Source organism: Chiloscyllium plagiosum, unplaced genomic scaffold (assembly GCF_037043375.1).
Source record: "Chiloscyllium plagiosum isolate Xiang-an unplaced genomic scaffold, Cpla_swu_hap1 HiC_scaffold_21, whole genome shotgun sequence".
NCBI classification, from domain to species: Eukaryota; Metazoa; Chordata; class Chondrichthyes; order Orectolobiformes; family Hemiscylliidae; genus Chiloscyllium; species Chiloscyllium plagiosum.
The window spans coordinates 39,426,580-39,452,653 of NW_028270159.1; the positions used below are offsets into that span (position 1 = coordinate 39,426,580).

The window sequence follows — 26,074 nt, forward strand, 5'->3', positions numbered from 1 at the left end:
TTTGAGCATACATGTCAAGCCAGGGCAATCGCCCTCCGGTGGGGTCAAGTTGACTCTTTCTTTGGTTGCTCCTTTACGGATCCCTGTGATGACTGTTCCGGTTCCTCGATGGGCTCATTGGGATCACTGCTGACATCTTGAAAGAATTCCTGGAGTCTCATTCTTCTGATGAATTTCTCCGTGTCTGCTGCAATACCCATGGAGTTCATTTTGGTGGTGGGGCAGAAATTGTAACCCCTGCTAAGAGCTTCAATCTCTCCTGGTTGAAGGGTACGGTCTGATTAGTTGACGATCGTCTTCTCCATGGTGCGAGGGCGGGCTTGGCTACTGCTGGTGGTGATGCCAAATTTCTCCAGTTTCTTGTTCTTGGTGTGCATGTATGTGATGCAAAGTCTTCATTGTAGTCTGTGTTGTAGGTTGACTTGAGTGGGTTCGTGTTCCGTAATCCTTTTGGGATCTTTCCTGCTTTCCTGCATTCTGTACAAACTTGATGTTTGTGCTGATATGTGTGATCTTCTTGGAGATCCTCTCCAAATTAAAACAACATATGCAGTGGAGTGAATAGTAGAAAGAAATCGTCTCAAAAGTATTTCAAATGTGTCTTAAATCTAGAATCAGCCATCAAGAAAGGGGTGGACAAATACTTATAAAACCGTGAAGGCTTCTGTGAGCAACAGATTCCTTATCAGGCAAAGAAAACAAGTTATTAATATCACAGACTTGGAAATAGCTTGTTAAACTCATAAAGGTGTCTTGTCCAGATGTGTTTCGTAACTTTGTTAGCAAAGCGCTGAGATATTAAAGAGTGACTTGACAGGTCTAGCTGCTAAAGCTTCCTTGCTTTGTAAGTTGTCAGAGTTGTTTTAGAATCTCTACAGTATGGAAGCAGGTCATTTGGCCCATCGAGTTCACACTGACCCCACCAAAGAGAATCCCATGCAGATGCATTCTCCTACCCCTTTATCCCTGCATCTTCCATGGCTCAACCACCTAGCCAGCACATCCCTGTGACATTGGGTAATTTAGTATGGCCAATGCACATCTTTTGACTATGGGAGGAAACTAGACTACCCAGAGGAAACCTACATAGACACATGGAGCACGTGCAAACTCCACACAGCCTGTCAAGGGTAGAATCAAACCTAGGTCCCTGGTGCTATGAGGTAGCAGTGCTAACCACTAAGCCACCAAATGCTAGCAATTAACCCACTCAGAACGGTCAATTTGAATGTTTTTTTTGAACTTAAGAATATTTTTAAAAAGGCTATCATTAGAAAAACAAAGAAAAACAACACTGATCTGTGGTACTTTAGAAGAGACCAATCACTTCAGCCAATTGGCAGAAACTATGCACATTTCGCTTATCATTTTCCAGCAGCAACTTGTAGAGCATCCTAGCTCTGCGCACACTTCCTGCTGCTTTGTCATTGTACTTGTTACAGATCTGTGTCGCTTTTTTTTGCCTCTCGAATTTCTTCTGCCCATATATTTTTCCAATGGAAATTATCTTGCCACACAATAATTACACCCTGCTCACAAATTGTCACCTCCCAGCTTTTCAGTTGTTGTTGCAGTGAAACTGTTAGATTAGATTTTTTACAGTATGGAAACAGGCCCTTCGGCCCAACAAGTCCACACCGACCCTCCGAAGAGTAACCCACCCAGACCCCTGACTAATGCACCTAACACTATGGGCAATTTAGCACGGCCAATTCACCTAACCTGCAAATCTTTGAATTGTGGGAGGAAACCAGAGCATCCGGAGGAAACTGACGCAGACAGTGGGAATTGAACCCAGGTCCCTGGTGCTGTGAGGCAGCAGTGCTAACCACTGAGTCACCGTGCCACCCCTATTAGCATCTGATGAGTTTCTTTTCACTTGTTACCAAATTGCACAAAGTTTTGCTGTTAGTAAAAAAACTGTATAGAAACAAGACAAGAAAAAGTACCTTTAAAGTAGAGAACTGAATTATAATGCACACTGACCAATTATTTCTCTCAGAATGCTGCGTGCAGATGTGTTTTTTCATATAAAAAGAGCACAACTTTGTCTGTGACACAAATGTTAGGAGTTCCTATCCTCTCAAAACATTATAAAAACTTATATTCAACATATAACATATTCAGGGTGTTCAACTATTTCCTTGAAGTAGACATGTACTGCCTGGCGTTATGTACTGCCCATTGTCAAGCATCTGTATTCTGAACTAGCTTCCTTCAAGGACTTACACTGCCGGACCTGAAACCCAAAGGAAGTGGTAAAGTTATAGTACCAACCCTTAGACTGAGATGAGGCAGAGAGTGATAATGTAACTTCATCCTCAGAGTGGATGGGTGGGCTGCATCCTAGGAAACCAGGGTACATTTATCTTTAATTCTTTCATGGGTTACAAGCACTCCTGGAAAAGCCAGCAATTATTGCCTGTCCATGACTGCTCTTGAACTTAAACATAAAACTGAACTGAAACAGAATGTTAAGTCCAGATTTGTTAACTGAATTCAAATCCCACTTGTTATAACGTGGTAGAATTTGAACCCACACCTCTTGAACAGTAGCCTGGGCCTTTAAATCACCAGACCACTTTGCCACCTTGTCTCTGATTAAGTGAATTGTTGAAAAACATTTGTACAGCTGAGGATTCAACACTCATGATAATCGAGATGAAAATACAAAACTTCATTTCCGCATCATTATTACCTCACAGGAATAGAGTATCTTAATAACCTCAAAATATACTGACATGCCTATTTTATTTCCCACACACCTTTTGCTTTTGAATTTTTTTTGCATGTTTCAGATGTCCTGTATGCATTGAATAAACCTTTTCAGAGGGCACATTTGCATCTTTGAATTATTATTCAATAATAATTTGGTACCATGTGGCCAAATGCACAGAACAATTAATGGTTAGATAAGTCTTTTTCCAAGTAGAAATGAAATCCTTTGTCATGAAAGATTTTAGTTAATTTGATGTTCAGTGTCCCAATGATTAAACAACCAGTAATCTTTTCTTCCTTCAAAGTGCAGTTTTGCAGGATGTCAGGATCAATACAGTGATTTTATAAACCTTGATCGATTAGAGCTGCATGTCTAAGCTTTTAAGATGAAGGTGAGATGGTATAAGGAAGGTAAGACAAAGGCATGACCTCAACCTGATAGAGATAAAAGTTCTTCATGTTCTCTTCAATCTTCATACATCAGGAAACCAGATGAAAGCACAACATCAAACATTGCTTCGTAACCATAATCCTGGCTCAATTTTTATGTTGAACACAAAAAACAGGGGGCTGGATATTAACTGGGCAAAACAGTAGGAGTGAGGGCACCCAGTCATTCATGGGAAACCAGTAAATAATGCAATATATCTATCAATGGTTTTTTAACACAACCCTTGTCTGACTACATCACTTTCAGGTCTCCTAACCAATAAGTCTAATGCGAATATTTAAAGAGCCACTTCCATTGTGTTATTTGTAGCAGATTGGACATTGGGAAAAAAATCGACAGAATTGGCTGAAAGGAAACAGATGTTCAAAGGTTGCTTCTTCCTAAATGTGTTGTTGGAATTGTAAGAGATCACAGGGAGGTACTCTTCCCTGTTGAAAAAAATGAAACCTGCAGATTAAACAAGGAAAGTATGGCTGGAGTCTGTCCTGAAGTCAGCATCAGGAGTTTGGTAGCACGTGTGGATATAGAGTACTAGAATTAGTTTTTATCAATGGCCGGGTCAGGAAAGGTGAGTGCAGTGGTACACTCATGATCTGTGCATTGTGCCACACCCCAAATCTTACCTCTCTATATTCCAAAACATATATCCTCATGCCAGTTACTTTCATGTACATTTCCTCTACCTATTCACTTCTTCACATACCCCAGCTCATCTAAGAATATGGCTTTATGTGAACTTCTGAGGCTAATGCCAGCATTAAATAATCCAAAGCTTTCTTTTGAAGCAATCATTCTGTAAAAGCAAACTGTAAGTTGTGTTCATTTGGACTATTTGTTGAATTCTGGTATGTGCAGTATCGCAAGTGGCCTTGCTATTAAATAAGGTGATTACTATTGCTAGACGAGAGAGAGAAGGACAATGTGAGCCTTGAGAAAGCCTTGTCTAAAGCCTTACCCTTTATCTCTTTCTATTTCTATGGGAATATACAACTTTTATAAGTTACTGAATATATTCAAATGTTTGCAATTTCGTTAAGTTGTTGCTAGCCAGTCCATTTATTATTTTAGAGATTTTTTCAGATTTCACCTGAAATTGGGATTAAGCCTCTTCCAAATTAGGACTCTTTTGTTGATATTTGTAGAGTGCATTGTTCCTTTGCATTGGATCGAAACAGACTATGTTTACTTCTTTGATCAAAGCACATGTACCGGAGCTGCCCAGATCAGAATAATTTACTTTGTTAGATAATTTTGTTTTGTAGGAGAAAGTGAGGACTGCAGATGCTGGAGATCAGAGCTGAAAATGTGTTGCTGGAAAAGCGCAGCAGGTCAGGCAGCATCCAAGGAGCAGGAGAATCGACGTTTCGGGCATGAGCCTTCTTCAGGAATGAGGAAAGTGTGTCCAGCAGGCTAAGATAAAAGGTAGGGAGGAGGGACTTGGGGGAGGGGCATTGGAAATGCGATAGGTGGAAGGAGGTCAAGGTGAGGGTGATAGGCCGGAGTGGGGGTGGGTGCGGAGAGGTCAGGAAGAAGATTGCAGGTTAGGAAGGCGGTGCTGAGTTCGAGGGATTGGACTGAGACAAGGTGGGGGGAGGGGAAATGAGGAACCTGGAGAAATCTGAGTTCATCCCTTGTGGGTTCCTAGGCGGAAGATGAGGCGTTCTCCCTCCAACCGTCGTGTTGCTATGGTCTGGCGATGGAGGAGTCCAAGGACCTGCATGTCCTTGGTGGAGTGGGAGGGGGAGTTGAAGTGTTGAGCCACGGGGTGGTTGGGTTGGTTGGTCCGGGTGTCCCAGAGGTGTTCTCTGAAACGCTCCGCAAGTAGGCGGCCTGTCTCCCCAATATAGAGGAGGCCACATTGGGTGCAGCGGATGCAATAAATGATGTGTGTGAAGGTGCAGGTGAATTTGTGGCGGATATGGAATCCAATTCCAACTTGACCTTTTCTTGACAGTGAATTCTTGCATTTACAACAAGAGTTAATGTTAGGGTTAGCATCATTTTGCAAATGAAACACTGCATTGCTTTTAAAGTTGGTTTTGGCACCAAACCAGTTCGAGTGAATGTTAGTCATGAGATGGATAGGCTTGATGTTGCTGTGACCTGGAATCTGTGGTGTTAGAAATCACAGGCCTGGCATCTTGTGGATCATGACAATATGTAGATCTCTGCATACTGATAGATCAATAAATAGGTGAACCATCTGTTTTGATGTTGTGAAGAGCTTTGGGTGTCCAACCTGAAAATTTGTGTTGGCATTTAAAACATAAAAGCAATATATGAGATGTTGAAGTCAAAGTAAGCAGTTAAATTTAAATTTAATGTTGAATTCGCTCTTTGGCGCAACTTCTCTACAACCATAACATTGTATTCTTCGCTCTCTTCAATTACCCAATGCACTTTGTATGGTATGATCGGCCTGTACTGCACGTAAAACAAAACTTCTCACTGTACAGAGGTACATGTGACAATAATAAATCAAATCAAACCAAATGAAAATTTTAAAAATCAGTTAGCTCATCTTGTGTGTACTGGAGCACATTGTGCCAGCTTCCTGAATATACCCCATGTAGGATGCAATGATATTTCCATCGGTAATAGTGTTAATTTTGGCATATAGAGAACGTTGTTTATTCCATTTGGATGGTGATAAAGGCTTTAGCTTTTCTGACAGCATCCATATGGTCTGTGAAGTTTGCCATATGTTTATGTCTAAAAACTCTTGGCTTTGTTGATATAGTTTTGTGCCATGGACAGAACTTTGAAAGCTTCTTTGGCATTGTTCCTTGGATGGCTCTTCCTCACATGCTGATGTGGTCCATTGTATTGGACTTTGCATTTCTTTGGGTCATTGGATTTCTTACACATTTTACTCCATTGTCATGTTGTCAGACACAGCTTGCATATCTCATTAAATAATGGACACTGTCTGCACAGGTGAAGCCAGGCATTCCTCAGATATGCTTTGGATGTTCCACTGAACCTGTTAATGGTTGCAATAATTGTTTCACTATCAAGTACTTCCAAATGCTACTGTCCCGCTACAATTGCTTCAAACTTGTGACCTTTTACAAGCAGAACATCAATAGGCTCTTTGGTTTTGATGAGAAGTGGGTTTGCAAAGATTTGATGGGTAGAAAGGCAATGATCAGTTCCTTCAGTCTTTCAGTTAATTTAACTCCAGTAAAATCATATGCCACACCTTTATGTTGATGTCTGCTTATAAATTGGTCAACTGTTTCACATGGTTGTTATCAAAGTGACATGAACAGAAGCCTATGTATTCTGACATTGAGTTGAGCTACTAAAAATTGGAAAATGCTATCAAATGCCTTGCAGTTATTGGCAGAAGTACTGGAAGATTATATTCTTCTCAATCCTTTCATACAAAAGAAAGAGTTTGAAACTCTGCCATTCTTTGTCCTTTTCCGTGGTAGAGGTCATGGTTTTGAAGGGTTCTGTCAAAGAAGTGTTGGTGAGTCATTCCATTTTGGTAAAAATTATGATTCCAGTGAAACATAAGTGAGACTTTATATGTTTCCCTTTTCCAGCTATAGTTTACAGTGTATAATTGAATATATCATTCTGGTTATTGTACTGTCGGTGGGAGGTAGGGTCCATTCATTGTTCTTTCTAGTTGCATACATTTATCTGGTGCCCTTCCACATTAAAAATGATGCAAACCCATTAGTACTGATCCGAAAACCACAGCTAGTTCGACGCTTAGGTACATGCCTTGGGAATTCCTACCTACTTTTCAGCCTAAAGCACCAGCAGGTTTTCGGTTTGATAGTTGGTGATGTACTACAGGACAAGAAGAGTTCTAATGAAAAATAAAATCTTGTCTTTGACATACTCAAATATAAGCAAACTAATACAGATGCTGGAAATCTGAAACCTGAAAAAAAGATTTTTCTGATCCAAAAGTGAGCTAATGGTAATCAATGTCTGCTCTCTTCAATTGTAAAACCATCACAATTCTTATTATTATTCCAGGAGAGGCCCATTCTGCTGAATCATGCTACTTAAAAGTCATGGAAATACTGACATTTTAGTTATTAAACCCCTTCATACCCACAGACCATAACACACATGCCACTATTTCAAAAAAAGTAAAATAAATTGTTTTAATATGTATAAATCATGCATCTTACTTCACAGCTGTCAATTTAAATCTTTCAGTCTAATTAGTTATGAAGATGCAGTCTTCGCTTGCCCTGTCCACTAAGATCACTATCTCAGTGTTACTCATTACAATGTTAAGAGTTTGTACTTTTAGGAACTTATCACAAAAAATGATTTTCACAGAAGAGTAAGTCTAAGTAATGATATATACTGTTCGATGCTTGGTATTACAAAATCTGAGCCAGAATGTATTTTCAAAAAATGATCGAAAGCATTTCAAATAAATATTTATTGATTTTTTTACCTGTCATTGCTGATTTTTTTGTATCACAGTTTATAATATCCTGTTTCAACAATTAATTGTAATGTGAATTAAGCAGTGATTAAAATTTAATTAGCAGTACTGTTTGGATTCAATTTTTAAATAACCTTAACCTGCTTTCACATAACTAATAAAGTAACAAAGAAGTAAATTCAAGCCTCAATTTTTATTTGTATTTCGTCCATGTAATTCTGGTAGTTTTTAACCATCATAGTCTGAAGCAGCAACACATTGTTAATACATAACCCAAAGCAGTGACAGAATTGGAAGCAAAGTTTTATTACCATTTATCTGTTTGTTTCATCTAACAAATAGCAGAATAAATGCCAGCAGAAATGCGCTTGATATATAATTGTATGTGGGATTCGTGATTTCTAACTCAAAATGTCATGTCAAAATATTTCTTAAGAAAACCAAATACCAACCTCGGAGACAAACAAAAGGCAGTCTAAGGTTCTGGGATTCTTTTGATAGATGATGTGAAAAATAGAACTGATCTATAATCACCTTATTGGGATAAGTTTTGAAAGATAATCAAAGTTATAAAGTTTGGCATCTCTGTTCTCATGAATTAATGTTATGCATAATATATTTTTCATCTGTCCATTCATTAAAACAGAACAGATTGCTGGCCTGGACTAAGAAAAGACAAAGAATTACTTAAGATCAAAGATTTTGGAAGGCAATGAGGCAATTCTGAAAGACTGCAGAATAAATTCAATTAAGCTTCAGAAGAATGGTAATAATTTACTGGATCTACTATTTTTACTTTCATATCAGACCAAAAATGTGAAGTGCTGAATCTTCCAAATGTGGTATTTGCCCTTTTTGTTTTGCTCAAGAGTGATCTCAAAGGTGGTGATTGGCAAATTCATGGGACATCTGTCCTATTGGAGTTGGAGTTCTGGCAAATGCCAAATTCAGCCTGGGAATAAAAACAAGTAAACTACAGTGTGAAAGAATGAGGATTACTTTGGTCTTTTTTTATTAAATCAGAAAACCCCAATTCACTTCATATTCTGGCACCAAACAATGTTCATAAACCATTCCATTATTCAAAGTTTTTTTTTAATGGGAAAACAGAAAAACTTTGCCTGGTTTGTACATTAGGCACAGCAAAAGCAAACAAACAAAACATTCACAGGAAAGTAACAGCTCTACACCAATATGTCCTTGAATGTACTGGAGAAAGATTCAGTCTCTTGGTGGTCACACACTTTAAATTCTGACTTAATTGTAATGAGTGAACTTGGTGTTAATTGGCATGACATTAGCTTTGCCATGTAAGACGTTACTTTCTGTGAGAGGTAACCACCCGCTGCTTAGCTTATGAGGAAACTGAGACTTGAAAGAGGCAGAAGGACTTGCGGCTGTACAGGACATTGGTTAGGCCATTGTTGGAATATTGCATGCAATTCTGGTCTCCTTCCTATCGGAAAGATGTTGTAAACTTTGAAAGTGTTCAGAAAAGATTTACAAGGATGTTGCCACGGTTGGAGGATTTGAGCTATAGGGAGAGGCTGAACAGGTTGGGGCTGTTTTCCCTGGAGCATCGGAGGTTAAGGGGTGACCTTATAGAGGTTTACAAAATTATGAGGGGCATGGATAGGGTAAATAGACAAAATCTTTTCCCTGGGGTCAGGGAGTCCAGAACTAGAGGGTATAGGTTTAGGGTGAGAGGGGAAAGATATAAAAGAGACCTAAGGGGCAACGTTTTCACACAGGTAGTACATGTATAGAATGAGCTGACAGAGGAAGTAGTGGAGGCTGGTACAATTGCAACATTTAAGGTTTGGAGGGATATGGGTCAGGTGCTGGCAGTTGGGACTAGATTGGGTTGGGATATCTGGTCAGCATGGATGGGTTGGACCGAAGGGTCTGTTTCCATGACTCTATGACTCTATGACTCTAATAGCTTATTTGGAGCTTGGTGTCTCATGCTGATAAATTCCAGAGACTGGCTATCACCTAGAAAACATGAAATTAACTAATTACTGACAAGAAGCCATACTCCTGGAGAGCAATGAAATGGTAAATAATTTGTTTTGAATTCATAATGATGTACTTGGCTGTGCAAGTTCAAATTTAAATTTATAATTTAAAAATCACACAATGCAAGGTTATAATCCAACAAGTTTATTTGGAAGTACAAGCTTTCAGAGTGCTGCTCTTTTATCAAGTAGCTACCCAATGAAGGAGCAGCGCTCCAAAAGTTTGTACTTCCAAATAAACCTGTTGGACTATAACCTGGTGTTGTGTGATTTTTAACTTTGTTCACCACAGTCCAACACCGGCACCTCCACATCAAATTTAAATCAACCATCCATTGGAATGTGATACTCTGAAAGAAACCACAAAAATACTGAATGTTGTAGCGTACAGTTGCTGGACAACCAACCGACCTAGTTAACAATGGATCCTGGAGAAAGAGACTAACCTCTGGGATTCCTAAACATAATGTGACAGACGGAACACTTAATCGGACCAAAGCAAGCTGTTTTAGTGAGCTTTTTGATTCTAGCTGATTATGTTTCAGCATAATCAAACTTCCTCTTGCCTGAACTTCCTCTTCAAACTGATACATAGGCTTTCTGAAATGAGCAAGTGTTAAAGGGAATGAGTTGCAAATGGCAATACTTGAACAGAAAGACAACAAGTGGCCAGTTAAATGAGCAGTAGCATCAATATGATATTTCGTCTGTGAAGCTGAACTCCAGATATACTTCAATGTATTCACTTCCTTCGCCTGGCATCTCCATTGTATTGAAATGCACACTGTGTCATATGCCAAGTCATTATCTCACAAGAACTATAAACCATTGCTTCTCTGACCAACCTTTATTGTTTTAAAACCCAAAATGTACTCACTGAGCGAGTTGGATTCTTATGTCTTATCTCCCGTTTTCAGACATTTTCACAGTATCTCCCAGATTTAGGAGCTAAACTGAATCAAGTGACTTGTTATTGGGATTCTTTCACATAAGCCTGCAGGCCAAATTTCTAATCGAGAAGCAGTTGGGAGTTTACTAACACCACTCTGTGAAGTTGCCTTTTTTTTTGTCGGGTAAGCTTTAGCAGTACAGTTGTCAGAAGGCAGATGATAAAGGTGGTGATGCTGTCTAAGGAATTTCTGAAAGGAAGCTGCCTATGTTGAAAGCAGTGGTAGTAGGAATTTAGTGTAGCAACAATTTCAGAGATTGTGGGAGCTATTTATTCAACTATAAGCTACTTCTTGTACTAGAGCAAGTAAGCGATAAGGAAACAGGAAAATCTCCAGCAAAATGGAACATATTGCAATGCAGCAGAGCAGAGAATTGTAAATGTAATGGGTTGACTCAGTCAAGTGTAGATTTCTGCTCATGTGCAAGGAGTTCACATTTATGAGTTTGCTTTATCAGGCTTTATTTGACCATTTTTATAGAGAGAAATCTATCACATCAAGCGATGCTGCTGCATTATCTGCACATCTCCTGCTGTGCTCCCCACTGACCACTGATCCTCCCTGCTTTATATTAACAGGATAAAAAACACTTCCTAATTGCCCCATAATGGTTTCTCAAAACAAACAAAAACTACTACTACAACCTGGGAGAAAAGCCTTAAATGGCACAAATAGTGCAATGCACTTCTCTTAATTTGAAGTTGCTGAACACCATTTGCCTGCAATCAAACATACCCCTGTGTTATTTTATTTGAAGTACTTAATTTCTGCTCTTGAGTAATTAAATCTTTTCAGCGAAAAAAAAACAGGTTTTGAATTACCAGGAGTAGCCTGAATAAAAGGCAAAAAATGAATACTATTAACAATTAGTTTACCCTTCTGCTGCCAGCGCACATAGAAGAGGTTGAAATGGTTGGGGTTTATAGCAAATGAAATTCTGTGCGTTTTTATTTCTCTGTTTTATGATTGTCACATGTGGCTTTGGTGAAGCCCCTGCACATCATGACTTCCATTCACTTGGAGATAGCTGCCGTAAGTTTAATTCAGGTTGAGCAATAAAAAAAACCACTATGGATGCTGGAAATGAGACACAACATCGGAAATTGTTGGAAAAGTTCAGCAGGTCTGGCAGCAACTGTGAAGAGAAAGCAGAGTTAACATTTTGGCTTCAATGGCACTTCTTCAGATCTGATTCTGGCTGGGAAAAGGTTGGTAAATCTGCTCCAGATGGGAAGAGGGGGAATGAGTAAACAATTGCTGGAGATGGAACCCAGAGAGAGGGAACAGCAGTTGAGCAGAAAAAGGGCTGGGTAAAGATCAGCCCAGGAGAATGGCTAGCTGCTAGTGAGGACTGTTACTGGCTGGTAATGGGTCATGAGTGGTAGTGACTCCTGTGATGACAAGGCCTGGTGTGTGAGGGTTGGGGTGAGGACAGGGGAGAAGGTGCTCTGGCCCTTAAATTATTCAACATGATATCGAGTGCAGAGGTTGCTTTCTTATTTATTCACAGAATGAAGGCTACATTTGTTGCCCATCCTTAATTGCTCAGAGGGCAGTAAAACATCAACCACATTATTGTGGGTCTGGAGTCATCTGTAGACTAGACCAGGTAAGTTTGGCAGTTTCCATCCCTAAAGGACATTAGTGAAGCAGATGGGTTTTCCTGACTATCACCAATGGTTTAATGGTCATCATTAGACTCTTAATTCCAGATATTTATTGACATCAAATTCCACCATCGATCAAGGTGGGATTCAAACCCAGGTCCCCAGATCATTACCTGGGTCTCTAGATTAACAGTTCAGCAATAAACCACTAGGCATTTGCAGGGTTCCCAAGTGGAAAATGAGGTGCTGTTCTTCCAACTTGCTCTGAGCTCCACTGAACACTGCAGCAGGCCCAAGATAGAGATGCTGCCAGGGAACACAGAGGTGTATTGAAATGGCAGGCAACTGAAAGCTCAGGGTCATCATTGCAGAGAGAACATTGGTATTCTGCAAAGCAGTATCTCAGACTGCATTTCATCTCCCCAATGTGGAGGAGGCCATATTGTGAGCAGCGAATACAATAAATTAGATTGAACGAAGTGCAGGTAAGTCACTACTTCACCTGGAAGATTTGCAGAATTGAGCAAAAATCACCATCATCTAAAATACTGTGAAAAACACTGAACTGGGGCTGCAGCAAACACACAACAGAGTGAGGAGAATGGGGATTTTTGTCTGGGACTATTGTTTAGCCTGGAATTCCAATTTACACCTCTTCTCGAAAAGAACAATCAATCAACACAAATAAACTCAAGCACCGAGACAGCATTTACACTTCAGGCTACCCAGCATAGACAGTATGGGGTCGACAGAGATACCAAATGTTCAACTTCAATCGAAATCCATTCACAGAAATACTGTACATTCAACTTGAAAAGAAATCCATTCACACAGACTTTTAACAATCGAGGAAGCAATTGATTTCAGGAGGAAAACCAGAAACACAGTGAAAAGCACAGATTTGGTATGAAGATAAGGAGTCCAGAATCAGGATAATTGCAGGCCCAGGCCTCACCTGAGAGAGCAATTCTAGTGGCAATTCCAAGAGCATTCCAAGGAGTAATTCTGAGAGCAATCCAAAGCAATTCAAGATTATTCCATGATCATCTGAGCAAGAGCTACCAGATATCGGCCTGTTCTGAACCAAAGGAAGTAATCGCAAACGACCGCGACCAGCAGATCCAAAACCCAACAAACTCTGAAAACCAACCAACCTGACCAACACCACAAGGCCTCAGACACATCCAGCTGTGAAAACAGGACCTGCAAAACCAGCAGAAAGTAAGGAAAAATAGGTACTTACCTAATATATCCAATGCACACCTTACCGCTTCAGCTGACTCCAGCCAAACTGAAAAGCTTACGCTGATCGAAATCTTCATCCAGGCTCTAGGGTAAGCGGGAACAGCCAGACATATCTTAAAGCTATGTCTTCCTCAGTGGTGAGCTAAAACTACCAAGACCCCAAAGTTTCCGACCTAGCTAGCAGGGAGGGGAAGGCGAGTGGTGACAATACATTGAGACCCCAAGAGTAGGAAGACTGATTAAAGGTTCTGTAATGAAATCTGTTATTTTTAAGTACTTATAGTGTTTAATTTAGCTCAGTGTCTTCTTGTTCTCTGTAAAATTGATTGTGTCAATTTCCTTGTTTATTGCATTTACCTATACTTCTTGTATTGCACTTACCTTTTGTACTGTAAGTAAACGCAGAGTTTTTTGCCATAAAACACCAGTGTATTTCTTTCTTCATTACACATTTCTTAAACAAGTGTAGTGTCTCAAATGGGGGATCTGGAGTGATTCGAACCACTATAAAGTCAGCAAACTACCTAGTGCACCCCAGGACCCTACAGGAATGTCTGGGGCCTTGGATGGTGAGCAAGAAGTACATAAACGAGCAGGTGTTACACCTTCTGCGGTTGCATGGGAAGGTGCCCTGGGACTGTGGGGACATGTTGGGAGTGGAGGATTGGACCAAAGCATGCTGGAGGGAAAGGTCCCTGTGGAAGGCTGACAAGGGAGGGGAGGCGACGGGAATATGTGTCTGGTGGTGGCATCCTATTGGAGGTGGCAGACATGGTGGCTAGTGATCCAATGGATGCGAATGCTTCTGGCATGGTTGGTGAGGACCAGGGGACCCTATCACTGTTGAGGGAGGGAAGAGAGGGGCTGAAGTGCAAAAATGGGAAGAACATGGTTGAAGAGTAGAAAGAATAGTATGTATAGTACCCAGTACATTTAGAATAGGGACAGCCCCAACACTATCTGTTATCTTTGAGGAGAAAGTGAGGTCTGCAGATGCTGGAGATCAGAGCTGGAAATGTGTTGCTGGAAAAGCGCAGCACGTCAGGCAGCATCCAGGGAACAGGAGAATCGACGTTTCGGGCATAAGCCCTTCTTCAGGAATGAGGAAAGTTTGTCCAGCAGGCTAAGATAAAAGGTAGGGAGGAGGGACTTGGGGGAGGGGCATCGGAAATGTGATAGGTGGAAAGAGGTCAAGGTGAGGGTGATAGGTCAGACTGGGGTGGGGGCGGAGAGGTCGGGAAGAAGATCTCAGGTTAGGAAGGCGGTGCTGAATTTGATGGATTTGACTGAGACAGGGTGGGGGGAGGGGAAATGAGGAAACTGGTGAAATCCGAGTTCATCCATTGTGGTTGGAGGGTTCCTAGCCGGAAGATGAGGCGTTCTTCCTCCAACCGTCGTTTTGTTGTGGTCTGACGATGGAGGAGTCCAAAGACCTGCATATCCTTGGTGGAGTGGGAGGGGGAATTGAAATGTTGAGCTACAGGGTGGTTGGGTTGGTTGGTCCGGGTGTCCCAGAGGTGTTCTCTGAAACGCTCCGCCAACCTGACTGCCCCGGCCGACCCATTGTCTCCGCCTGCTCCTGCCCCACCGAACTCATCTCTGTGTACCTTGACGCTGTCCTGTCCCCCTTAGTCCAAGAACTCCCCACCTACGTTCGGGACACCACCCATGCCCTCCACCTGCTCCATGATTTTCGCTTCCCCGGTCCCCAATGCCTTATTTTCACCATGGACATCCAGTCCCTGTACACCTCCATCCCCCATCACGAAGGACTCAAAGCCCTCCGCTTCTTTCTTTCCCGCCGTACCGACCAGTACCCTTCCACTGACACCCTTCTTCGACTGACTGAACTGGTCCTCACCTTGAACAACTTCTCTTTCCAATCCTCCCACTTCCTCCAAACGAAAGGAGTAGCCATGGGCACCTGCATGGGCCCCAGCTATGCCTGCCTCTTCGTAGGATATGTGGAACAATCCATCTTCCGCAACTATACTGGCCCCACCCCCCACCTTTTCCTCCGCTACATCGATGACTGTATTGGCGCCGCCTCGTGCTCCCACGAGGAAGTTGAACAGTTCATCCACTTCACCAACACCTTCCACCCCGACCTTAAATTCACCTGGACAGTCTCAGATTCCTCCCTCCCCTTCCTCAACCTTTCTATTTCTATCTCAGGCGACCGAATCAACACAGACATCTACTACAAACCGAACGACTCCCACAGCTACCTGGACTACACCTCCTCCCATCCTGTCCCCTGTAAAAACGCCATCCCATTCTCCCAATTCCTTCGACTCCGCCGCATCTGCTCCCAGGAGGACCAGTTCCAAAAACGCACAACCCAGTTGGCCTCCTTCTTCAAGGACCGCAATTTCCCCCCCGACGTGGTCGACGATGCCCTCCACCGCATCTCTTCCACTTCCCGCTCCTCCGCCCTTGAACCCCGCCCCTCCAACCGCCACCAGGACAGAACCCCACTGGTCCTCACCTACCACCCCACCAATCTCCATGTACAGCCCATCATCCGCCGTCATTTCCGCTACCTCCAAACGGACCCCACCACCAAGGATATATTTCCCTCCCCTCCCCTATCAGCATTCCGTAAAGACCACTCCCTCCGTGACTCCCTCGTCAGATCCACACCCCCCACCAACCCAACCTCCACTCCCGGCACCTTCCCCTGCAACTGCAGGAGGTGCAAGACTTGCGCCCACACCTCCCCCCTCACCTCCCTCCAAGGCCCCAAAGGAAACTTCCATATCCGCCACAGATTCACCTGCACCTCCACACATATCATCTATTGCATCCTCTGCACCCAATGTGGCCTCCTCTATATTGGGGAGATAGGCTGGCTACTTGCGGAGCGTTTCAGAGAACACCTCTGGGACACCCGGACCAACCAACCCAACCACCCTGTAGCTCAACATTTCAATTCCCCCTCCCACTCCACCAAGGATATGCAGGTCTTTGGACTCCTCCATCGTCAGACCACAACAAAACGACGGTTGGAGGAAAAACGCCTCATCTTCCGGCTAGGAACCCTCCAACCACAAGGGATGAACTCGGATTTCACCAGTTTCCTCATTTCCCCTCCCCCTACCCTGTCTCAGTCAAATCCATCAAAATCAGCACCGCCTTCCGAACCTGCAATCTTCTTCCCGACCTCTCCGCCCCCACCCCAGTCTGACCTATCACCCTCACCTTGACCTCTTTCCACCTTTCACATTTCCGACGCCCCTCCCCCAAGTCCCTCCTCCCTACCTTTTATCTTAGCCTGCTGGACAAACTTTCCTCATTCCTGAAGAAGGGCTTATGCCCGAAAAGTCGATTCTCCTGTTCCCTGGATGCTGCCTGACGTGCTGCGCTTTTCCAGCAACACATTTCCACTATCTGTTATCTGTCTGATAACCAAGAGAAGTGTCTTTATAACTGAGCCAATCTGAGTATCAACATGCAAATTTTTCCAACATGTCAATGGAAGATGATAACACTGTGAGAGATTCCCAACCATGCATGTGTCTTCACTATCCATGGCTGTGAACAACAATGTACTTCTGCATGTTGCCACAGCAACTTGGATGCCCTGAGGAACGTGTAACATGCCACATCAGCAAAACAATCAAATAGATTCCTGCATCAACTGTACAATATTTTCTGTTGAAAACTGCATGAAATTTTCTTAGAAGTTGTTTTCAGAAAACATGTTAATAAAGATATGATGTAAATTGTGTTAAAACTCACCACTATGGTAACCAACCTTGTTACTGAATATGCTTAACTTTGTCTCAATAAATCCAGTCTTGGCCTCCATCTTCTGACTTCCCACCATATTTCCAGTATTCTGTTTAATGTGTGCATCTCTTGGAGGTCCCTCAAGATTGAAATACTTTGTTGGTTTCCTCCTTCCTAAAAAAACGGAAGATTTTCAATGTCTCTTTGTGTAGGTGGTGTTTGCTTTAATCAAGGCTACTAAATCATTATCCCACTTATCAAAACACATTGCATATCATGATTTGCTGACAAATTATGAAATCAAATTTCTTAATAATTTATTACGGTATCTATTTAAAGAAAAAAGACATGATAAAGGGAAAATTTATTTGGGCAATTATTTTGAAATAAATTATAAAATAAAGGCTACTCTTAGACTGCTAAAAGTTTAAACATATCAGACGCATTACAATGTAATTTAAGGTGATCTGAGAGTTGCAATACTGAATTGGAAAATATGTAACCTTTGTATCAAGGATTGAATCTCATTTTATGGAATCAGTGATGTTTCATACCAGAACTAAATCTAAGTGCTAAATCCATGATATATTTGCTACTAATTTCTTAAATAAATAATCTTAAATAAGGAAGATCTCTTCATAAAAGCAGGAAAAGATAAGCATGGAGATAATGGTTCGAGCTTATGCCTGAAACATCGACTCTCATGCTCCTTGGATGCTGCTTGACTTGCTGTGCTTTTCCAGCACCACACTCTCAAACCCCAACAATCTCACATTCATATTAAACATTTGAACCTCTTTTTCTGTAAGTGAAAATGTTTGGCAAGGACAGATATAATAGATGAAGTAGGCTAAAGTGAGGACTGCAGATGCTGGAGGTCAGAGTCAAGATTAGAGTGGTGCTGGGAAAGCACTGCAGGTCAGGCAGCATCCGAGGAGCAGGAAAACTAACGTTTCGGGCAGGAGCCCTTCATCAGGAATGAGAATTCCTGATGAAGGGCTCCTGCCCGAAACATCGATTTTCCTGCTCCTCGATTGCTGCCTGACCTGCTGTGCTTTTCCAGTACCACCCTAATCTTGACTCTGATCTCCAGCATCTGTAGTCCTCACATTTGCCTATATAATCAACCAGTCTCTACAAACTTTGTAATGATGCTATCAGCATATAAGGGGCAGTATGATAAATAGATGGATACAAAATGAAATAAAGTTCAAAATGTTGAATGATGGCAGAGATTGCAGACAGTTATCATTAGAACATGTGATATTCTGGTATAAAGGTACCCACTTTGCTTCCAATTACTCACTCTCTGGCAGGGAGTCAGTGTATTCAGTCAGCTTATGTGTGTGTTTAACATCACTATTAGAAACCAGACCGTGTGTAAATCTGTGATGTTGTAGCCTTGTAGCCAGTAAGTGTTGTAAATAAACTTCAAAATATCAGACTCGAGATGACCCTGACTATGTGTGGCATCATGTAAGTTATGTAATCTAATGAATAGATACCTGTAACCAGCATCACAAAACAAGCTGCACTGGTGTTTGTGATATAGCTGTCCACCACAATCCATTACAAGATATGACATATAAATGCTTATCGTCTGTAGACTGAACACAGCAGTAATTCTACGGACTGGATAAGTTCCATATACTCTCCTAGTTACCATTGCATGTATGGAGTCTCATCTTCAAAGAAATATTCTACATTTTGTTCTATCAATTCTTGTATGACTGGAATATTTAAACTAAACAGAACAACACAACATAGTAACAGCTATAGTATTAGCCACTCATTTTTGTGCAATTGCCTGAGCAACTGACAAGCCTCAGACCTTCTACACGAAACAGAAGTCTTGATATGGAAGTGAAAGAGTAGTCAAGTACTCAGAGTACTGAAAAGTTAAGTGATTCTATTGATTCATTCAAGGAAAATGTACCTTACTCCAACCAGCAACATTGAAGGCAAATTTCATCCTCTTGAAACACCAACTTGATATAAATGACAAAGTTGGAGAGTTCCAGACATCTTGTGAAGATTTGAACTGGTTATTTTGGAAATCTGGGAAATCTGCTCTTACTGAAAGCCTGTGGGACTTTTATTTCTGCATAAAAAAAGATGGCTAATAATACAAATATTTATATTTCAGGAGCCTGCTAGATACAGTCACCAATAGACCACTGTGTATATGTTAAAAATATTCACAGAAAAAGATAGAGTCAGGGGCCATTTACTAGGCCTGAAGTTTTTAAAGGTACAGGGTATCCTCTTCAGCATAGTTGATCAGGAGGTTGGTACCTATGATGTCACTATTGTGCCCTGGGCTACATTGGAATTCTATAATAATCTTCCATCCAGAGAGGTCAAAAGTGGGGGTGGTCACTGGTGATTGTGCAATGTTCATCTCTATTCGCAATTCCTCAGATACTAAATTAGTCCATTTTCCAATGCAACAAAATCTAGCCAATATCCAGGTTTGGGTTTAAAACTGCAAGCAACATTTGCACTACATAAATGCCAGGCAATAATCATCTCTAAAAAGAGACAATTTATCCACCTCACTTTGACATTCAATGGTGTTATCGTCACTAAATCTCCCATTATTCATGTCCTGGGGGTTACCGTTGACTAGAAACTCAACTGGATGAACTGTATAATTACTAAGGTTATAAGGGCAGATCAGAGGTTGGGAATATTGTGATGAGTAACTCACCTCCTGACTCCCTATCATTTACAAGGCACAGGTCAGGAGTTCAATGGAATACTCCCTACTTGTCTGGATGGGTACAACCCCAATAACAGTCAAGAAGCTTGAAATCATCCAGGGCAAAGCAGCCTGCTTGAGAAACACCACATCAATAAACATCCACTACCTCCGCCACCGATGCTCCGTAGCAGCAATGCATACTATTTGCAAGATACACTGCAGAAATTCATCAGAGATCCTTAGACATCACCTTTCAACCCCAGGACCACTTCCATCTAGCAGGCCAAGGTCAGCTAATGATGGAAATACCACCATCAAGCCACTCATCATACTGACATGTAAATGCATTGCCATTCTTTCAGTGTTGCTGGGTCAACATTCCGGTATTCTCTAACTAATGTCATTGTGTGTCTCCCTGCAACACCTGGACTACAATATTTCAATATACAATAGACAATAGGTGCAGGAGTGGGCCATTCTGCCCTTCAAGCCAGCACCACCATTCATTATGATCATGGCTGATCATCCTCAATCAATATCCTGTTCCTGCCTTATCCCCAGAACCCTTGATTCCACTAGTCTTAAGAGTTCTATACAACTCTTTCTTGAAAGTATCCACAGCCTTCTGGGGCAGAGCATTCCATACACCCACCACTCTCTGGGTGAAGAAGTTTCTCCTCAACTCTGTTCTAAGTGGCCTACCCTTATTTTTAAACTGTGTCCTCTAGTTCAGGACTCACCCATCAGCGGAAACAACCTTCCTGCCCCCAGAGTGTCCAATCCTTTAATAATCTTAAACATCTCAATCAGATCCCCTCTCAGCCTTCTAAACTCAAGCGTATACAAGCCCAGTCGCTCCAATCTTTCAGTGTAAGGAAGTCCCGCCATTCCAGGAATTAACCTCATGAACCTACGCTGCACTCGCTCAGTAGCCAGAATGTCTTTCCTCAAATTTGGAGACCAAAACTGCGTACAATATTCCAGATGCAGTCTCACCAGGGCCCTGTACAGCTGCAGAAGGACCTCTTTGCTTCTATACTCAATTCCTCTTATTATGAAGGCCAGCATGCTATTAGCTTTCTTCACTGCCCGCTGTACCTGTATGCTTGCTTTCATTGACTGATGTATAAGAACACCTAGATCTCGTTGCACTGCCCTTTACCTAACTTGACTCCATTTAAGTAGTAATCTGCCTTCCTGTTCTTGCAACCAAAGTGGATAACCACACACTTGTCCACATTAAACTACATCTGCCATGCATCCGTCCACTCATCTAGCCTGTCCAGGTCACCCTGTATTCTCCTAACATCCTCCTCACATTTCACCCTGCCACCCAGCTTTGTGTCATCAGCAAATTTGCTAATATTACTTTTAATACCTTCATCTATATCATTAATGTATATTGTAAAAAGCTGCGGTCCCAGCACTGATCCCTGCGGCACACCACTGGTCACCGTCTGCCATTCCGAAAGTGAGCTGTTTATCACTACTCTTTGTTTTCTGTCAGCCAACTAATTTTCAATCCATGTCAGTATTTTGCCCCTAATACCATGTGTCCTAATTTTGCTCACTAACCTCCTATGTGGGACTTTATCAAAGGCTTTCTGAAAGTCCAGGTATATTACATCCACTGGACCTCCCTTGTCCATCTTCAGAGTTACATCCTCAAAAAATTCCAGAAGATTAGTCAAGCATGATTTCCCTTCATGAATTCAAGCTGAGTCTGACCTATCCTGTTACTGCTATCCAGATGTGTCGTAATTTCGTCCTTTATAATTGACTCCAGCATTTGTCCCACCACTGAGGTCTGACTAACTGGTCTATAATTCTCTGTTTTCTCTCTCCCTCCTTTCTTAAAAAGTGGGACAACATTAGCCACCCTCCAATCCGCAGGAACTGATCCTGAATCTATAGAACATTGGAAAATGATCACCAATGCATCCACGATTTCTAGAGCCATCTCCTTCAGTACCCTGTGATGTAGACCATCAAGTCCTGGGGACTTATCAGCCTTCAGACCTAACAGTCTCTCCAACACCATTCTCTGCCTAATATAAATTCCCTTCAGTTCAGGTCCTTCAGCTAGTCTTACATCTGGGAGATTGCTTGTGTCTTCCCCAGTGAACACAGATCTGAAGTACCAATTCAACTCTTCTGCCATTTCTTTGTTCCCCGTAATAAATTCACCTGTTTCTGTCTTCAAGGGCCCAATCTTAGTCTTAACCAGTTTTTTTCTTTTCACATACCTAAAAATGCCTTTACTATCCTCCATTATATTTTTGGCCAGTTTACCTTCACACTTTATTTTTTCTTTGCATATTTCCTTTTTAGTTATCCTCTGTTGTTCTTTAAAAGCTTCCCAGTCATCCGATTTCCCACTCATCTTTGCTATGTTATACTTTTTCCCTTTTGTTTTTATGTGGTCCTTAACTTCCCTCATCAGCCATGGCCACCCCTGCCTCCCCATAGGATCTTTCTTCCTTTTTGGAATGAACTGATCCTACACCTTCTACATTATACCCGGAAATACCTGCCATTGTTGTTCCACTGCTATCCCTGCTAGGGTATTGTACCATTGAACTTTGTCCAGCTCCTCCCTCATAGCTCCATAGTTCCACTTATTCAACTGAAATATTGTCACTTCCGATTCTACCCTCTCCCTTTCAAACTGCAGATTAAAGCTTATTGTATTGTGGTCACGACCTCCTAATGGCTCCTTTACTTCAAGGTCCCTGATTAAATCCGGTTTGTTGCACAAAACCAGATCCAGAATTTCTCCCTGGTAGGCTCCAGCACAAGCTGTTCTAAGAATCCATCTCGGAGGCACTCCACAAACTCCTTCTTGGGGTCCAGTACCATCCTGATTCTCCCAGTCTACCTGCATGTTGAAATCCCCCATAACAACTGTAGTAATATCTTTGCGACAGGCCAATTTCAGCTCCTTATTCAACTTACACACTACATCCAGGCTACTGTTTGGGGGCCTGTAGATAACTCCCATTAGGGTCTTTCTACCCTTAGAATTTCTCAGCTCTATCCATCCCCTCATTCTAGGTCCCCCTGCACAAGGGACTGAATATCATTCCTTACCAACAGGGCCACCCCACCCCCTCTGCCAGTCAGTCTGTCCTTTCGATAGCATGCATAGCCTTGAATATTCATTTCCCAGGCCCTGTCCACTTGAAGCCACGTCTCAATTATCCCCACAACATCGTAACTGCCAATTTCCAAATGAGCTTCAAGCTCATCCACCTTATTTCTAATGCTTTGTGCATTCATATGTAATATTTTGAATTTGTTACACCCCTCACCCTTCCTATAAATCCCTATTTCTCTTGACCTTACGGCATGATCCTTTTTTGAGTTTTCTGCTCCATTGACTCCGTTGTCTTTCTTGACTTCTCTTGTTCTAACTTTCCCTTTAAATTCCTTCTTAAACTTCCAGTTTGTCCCCTCCCCTCCCCACTATTTAGTTTAAATGCAGCTGTGTTGCAGTGGCAAATCTACCTGCCAGAATGCTGGTCCCCCACCTATTAAGGTGCAACCCATCCCTCTTGTATAATTTATCCTTACCGCTAAACATACCCCAGTGATCCAAGAATTTAAATCCTTGCTTCCTGCACCAGTTCCCCAGCCACACATTCAAGTCCATTATCTCCCTGTTCCTGTCTTCTCTAGCCTGAGGAACTGGAAGCAAACCGGTGATAACCACTCTGGATGTCCTGCTTTTCAGCCTTCTTCCGAGTTCTCTGAAGTCCCGCTGTAGAATGTCCCTCCTCTTCTTTCCGACATCATTTGTGCCAACATTCACCACCATGTCTGGCTCTTCACTTTTGCCCTTGAGGATTTCCTGCACTCTGTCTGCGATGTCCTTAATCTTGGCATCAGGAAGGCAACACACCATCCTCAAATCCTGCCTGTTGCCACAGAAACCCAAGTCAGTCCCTCTCACTATGAAATCCCCTATTACCATGGCTCTTTGTGATGTCTGACTCCTCGGCTCTGCCTCCACGCCAATTTCTGATGGGCAGACTTGACCCCCTCTCAGACTGGCAGTGACGTCTGTCTTTACGGTTTCCAAGAGATTCAACCTGTTCCTGACAGGTACTTCCCCTGGGGTCTCTTGCACTTGTCTCATCTCTGCCTTCTTCATCGTCTTCTCCTTTCTACTCTCTTCTGGTATGCTCGGTGTAATAACTTCGCTGAAGGTCCTGTGTAGAAAGATCTCATTCTCTCGGATGAGCCTGAGGTCAACTATTTCTTTCTTCCGTGCTGCAATTTGCTCTGTCAGAAGCTGAACATGTACACACTTTCTACAGTTATATGAGCCAGCTGCACCAGAGTTCCTGACCTCCCACATCATGCATGCAGTACACTGAATCAGCTTGGCAGTCATGTCTTCATCCTCTTCAACTATGGCGTAATCACTTCTCTCAACTTCTTTGTCGAAGACTCCTGAGCCAAAGACTCGCTCTTTTCTCAACAAAAACTTTCCTCGACCCCCATGTTTTGTTGCAAGTCTGTGGACTTTAAAGTTAGGTTAGAGCAGGAGGGTGGGAGGGAGGCCCGACTGTGTAGGACCTGGGGCCTAGAACACACCTACTTAAATAACACTCACCCACCTTCCCACAGCCTCTGTACTCTGACTTCACTTCCGCCCAGCTCCTACTGCTCTCTGCTGCAAAAAAAGGAAGGCAGCTTGCCACCATCTTCTCAAGGCAACTAGAGATGGACAATAAATGCCAGCCAGTCATGTCCATGTCCCATAAAGTAAATAAAAAAACAAATAGAAAGTGATACGCTCACTGCTGCTGCCTCTACTTCATCGCTTCATTCTCCCATCCTTCAGCTATCGTGCTTGCTCTGTTGTGAAGAGTCTGTGCACTCTATGATGTGGCCTTTACCCTAAACAGGATATTTCACTTGATGTGATAACATTTATGTTATCATTATTAACATAAGAAATTAGGGCCTGTATAATGTGGCATTGAATAATCCAACATACTTTTAGTGCAGATCATTAATATAAACAAATACATGCATAGACATGTCAGTGTTTGGGTTCACATTAGGTTACAAAGAGCATAAGAGGAACCTCGATTATCTGGCATTCGATTATCCGAATTTTCAATTATCCAGCAAGATCGCAAGGTCCCGATGCTTGACTTGGCTAAACTATGTTATTCCATTATCCGGAATTCGATTAACCGAGCGAAATACTCCCCGCTCCATGTCCTTCAGATAATTGAGGTTCCTCTATGCTTCCATTAGTATGTCCTGCTTCAAATGAGCCCTGGATAAGATGGAGTATGTGATCATTATACCCCTTGGTCACTTCTTATGGTGCGATGATGATGACATGAATATGACCTTTCAAAGAGTACTGCATACAGACCATGGAACATAACATAGTTCTTTGCTTGCTGCATCAGTGATTTAATAATTTTATATATTGTTTCTATGGAGTCATCAAATTTAGATCACAATTTTTTAACTCTAATATATTTCCTTTTAACTCCAAGACTTCCATGTGTATTGTGTTGGCTCAAATATAGCCTTAAAGATAAGTTACTGCATGCTTTTAAAAATATTTGAAACTCTTGATCTGCTGGCTTGATTTACATTTCTTTGACTTTTTCATAGTTTTTCCCTTCTTTATGACATTAGTATTCTGCGGAAGGCAATTCATGTCTTGATTTTCTAATGTTTGTCCACCATTTGCAAAACAGAATTGAGGTCTGTAGTGGAATACTCTCTGTTTTCTTAAATGCGTGCATCTCCAAAAATAGTCAAAACAAAAAGCTCAACGTGGCCCAGGACAATATTGCCTACTTGATTAATGTTCCATCTAATATCTTCAGTAGACACTCCCAACAAATCAATCCACTGTGACAGTATAGTGTACCACCTGTAAAATATACTGCAGCACTTCATCAGTATATTCTAGACCACAACCTGTGCCATCTGGAAGATAAGGAGGAGCAGACACATGAGAACACCACCGGCTGCAAGATGCCCAACAAACCACACATTGTCCTGATTTGGACCTATATTGCCATTTCAACACTGTTGCTGAGTCAAAATCCTGGAAACTTCCTTCCCAACTGCGCTATGGTGTATCTACCCCCAGGATAACTGGAGCAGTTCAAGAACGTGGCTTCAACAACTTTCTCAAGGGTAAAAAGAGTGGACCTTGCCAACAACACTCACCTCCCATGAAACAACAGAA

The 26,074-nt window shown here is 42.0% G+C and overlaps 1 protein-coding gene across 1 annotated transcript; it reads right to left on the minus strand.

Annotated features, from left to right (window-relative positions):
• Nucleotides 1–44: 44 nt before the first annotated feature.
• LOC148146133 (uncharacterized) lies at nucleotides 45–24,241 on the minus strand. The gene is made up of 2 exons (XM_087998688.1): nucleotides 23,431–24,241; nucleotides 45–259 (listed from the first exon to the last, which is right to left on the minus strand). Exons 1-2 carry the CDS (start codon nucleotides 24,239–24,241, stop codon nucleotides 45–47), a joined length of 1,026 nt encoding a protein of 341 aa, XP_087854814.1.
• Between the last annotated feature and the right edge of the window lie 1,833 nt (nucleotides 24,242–26,074).

Coding starts and splice junctions, on each gene's coding strand:
- LOC148146133 (XM_087998688.1), bottom strand. CDS start 24,241: ATGACTGCCAAGCTGATTCAGTGTACTGCATGCATGATGTGGGAGGTC. Junction 260..23,430: donor TAAATTCTTGGATCACTGGG/GTATGTTTAGCG, acceptor CCCTTCAACCAG/GAGAGATTGAAGCTCTTAGC.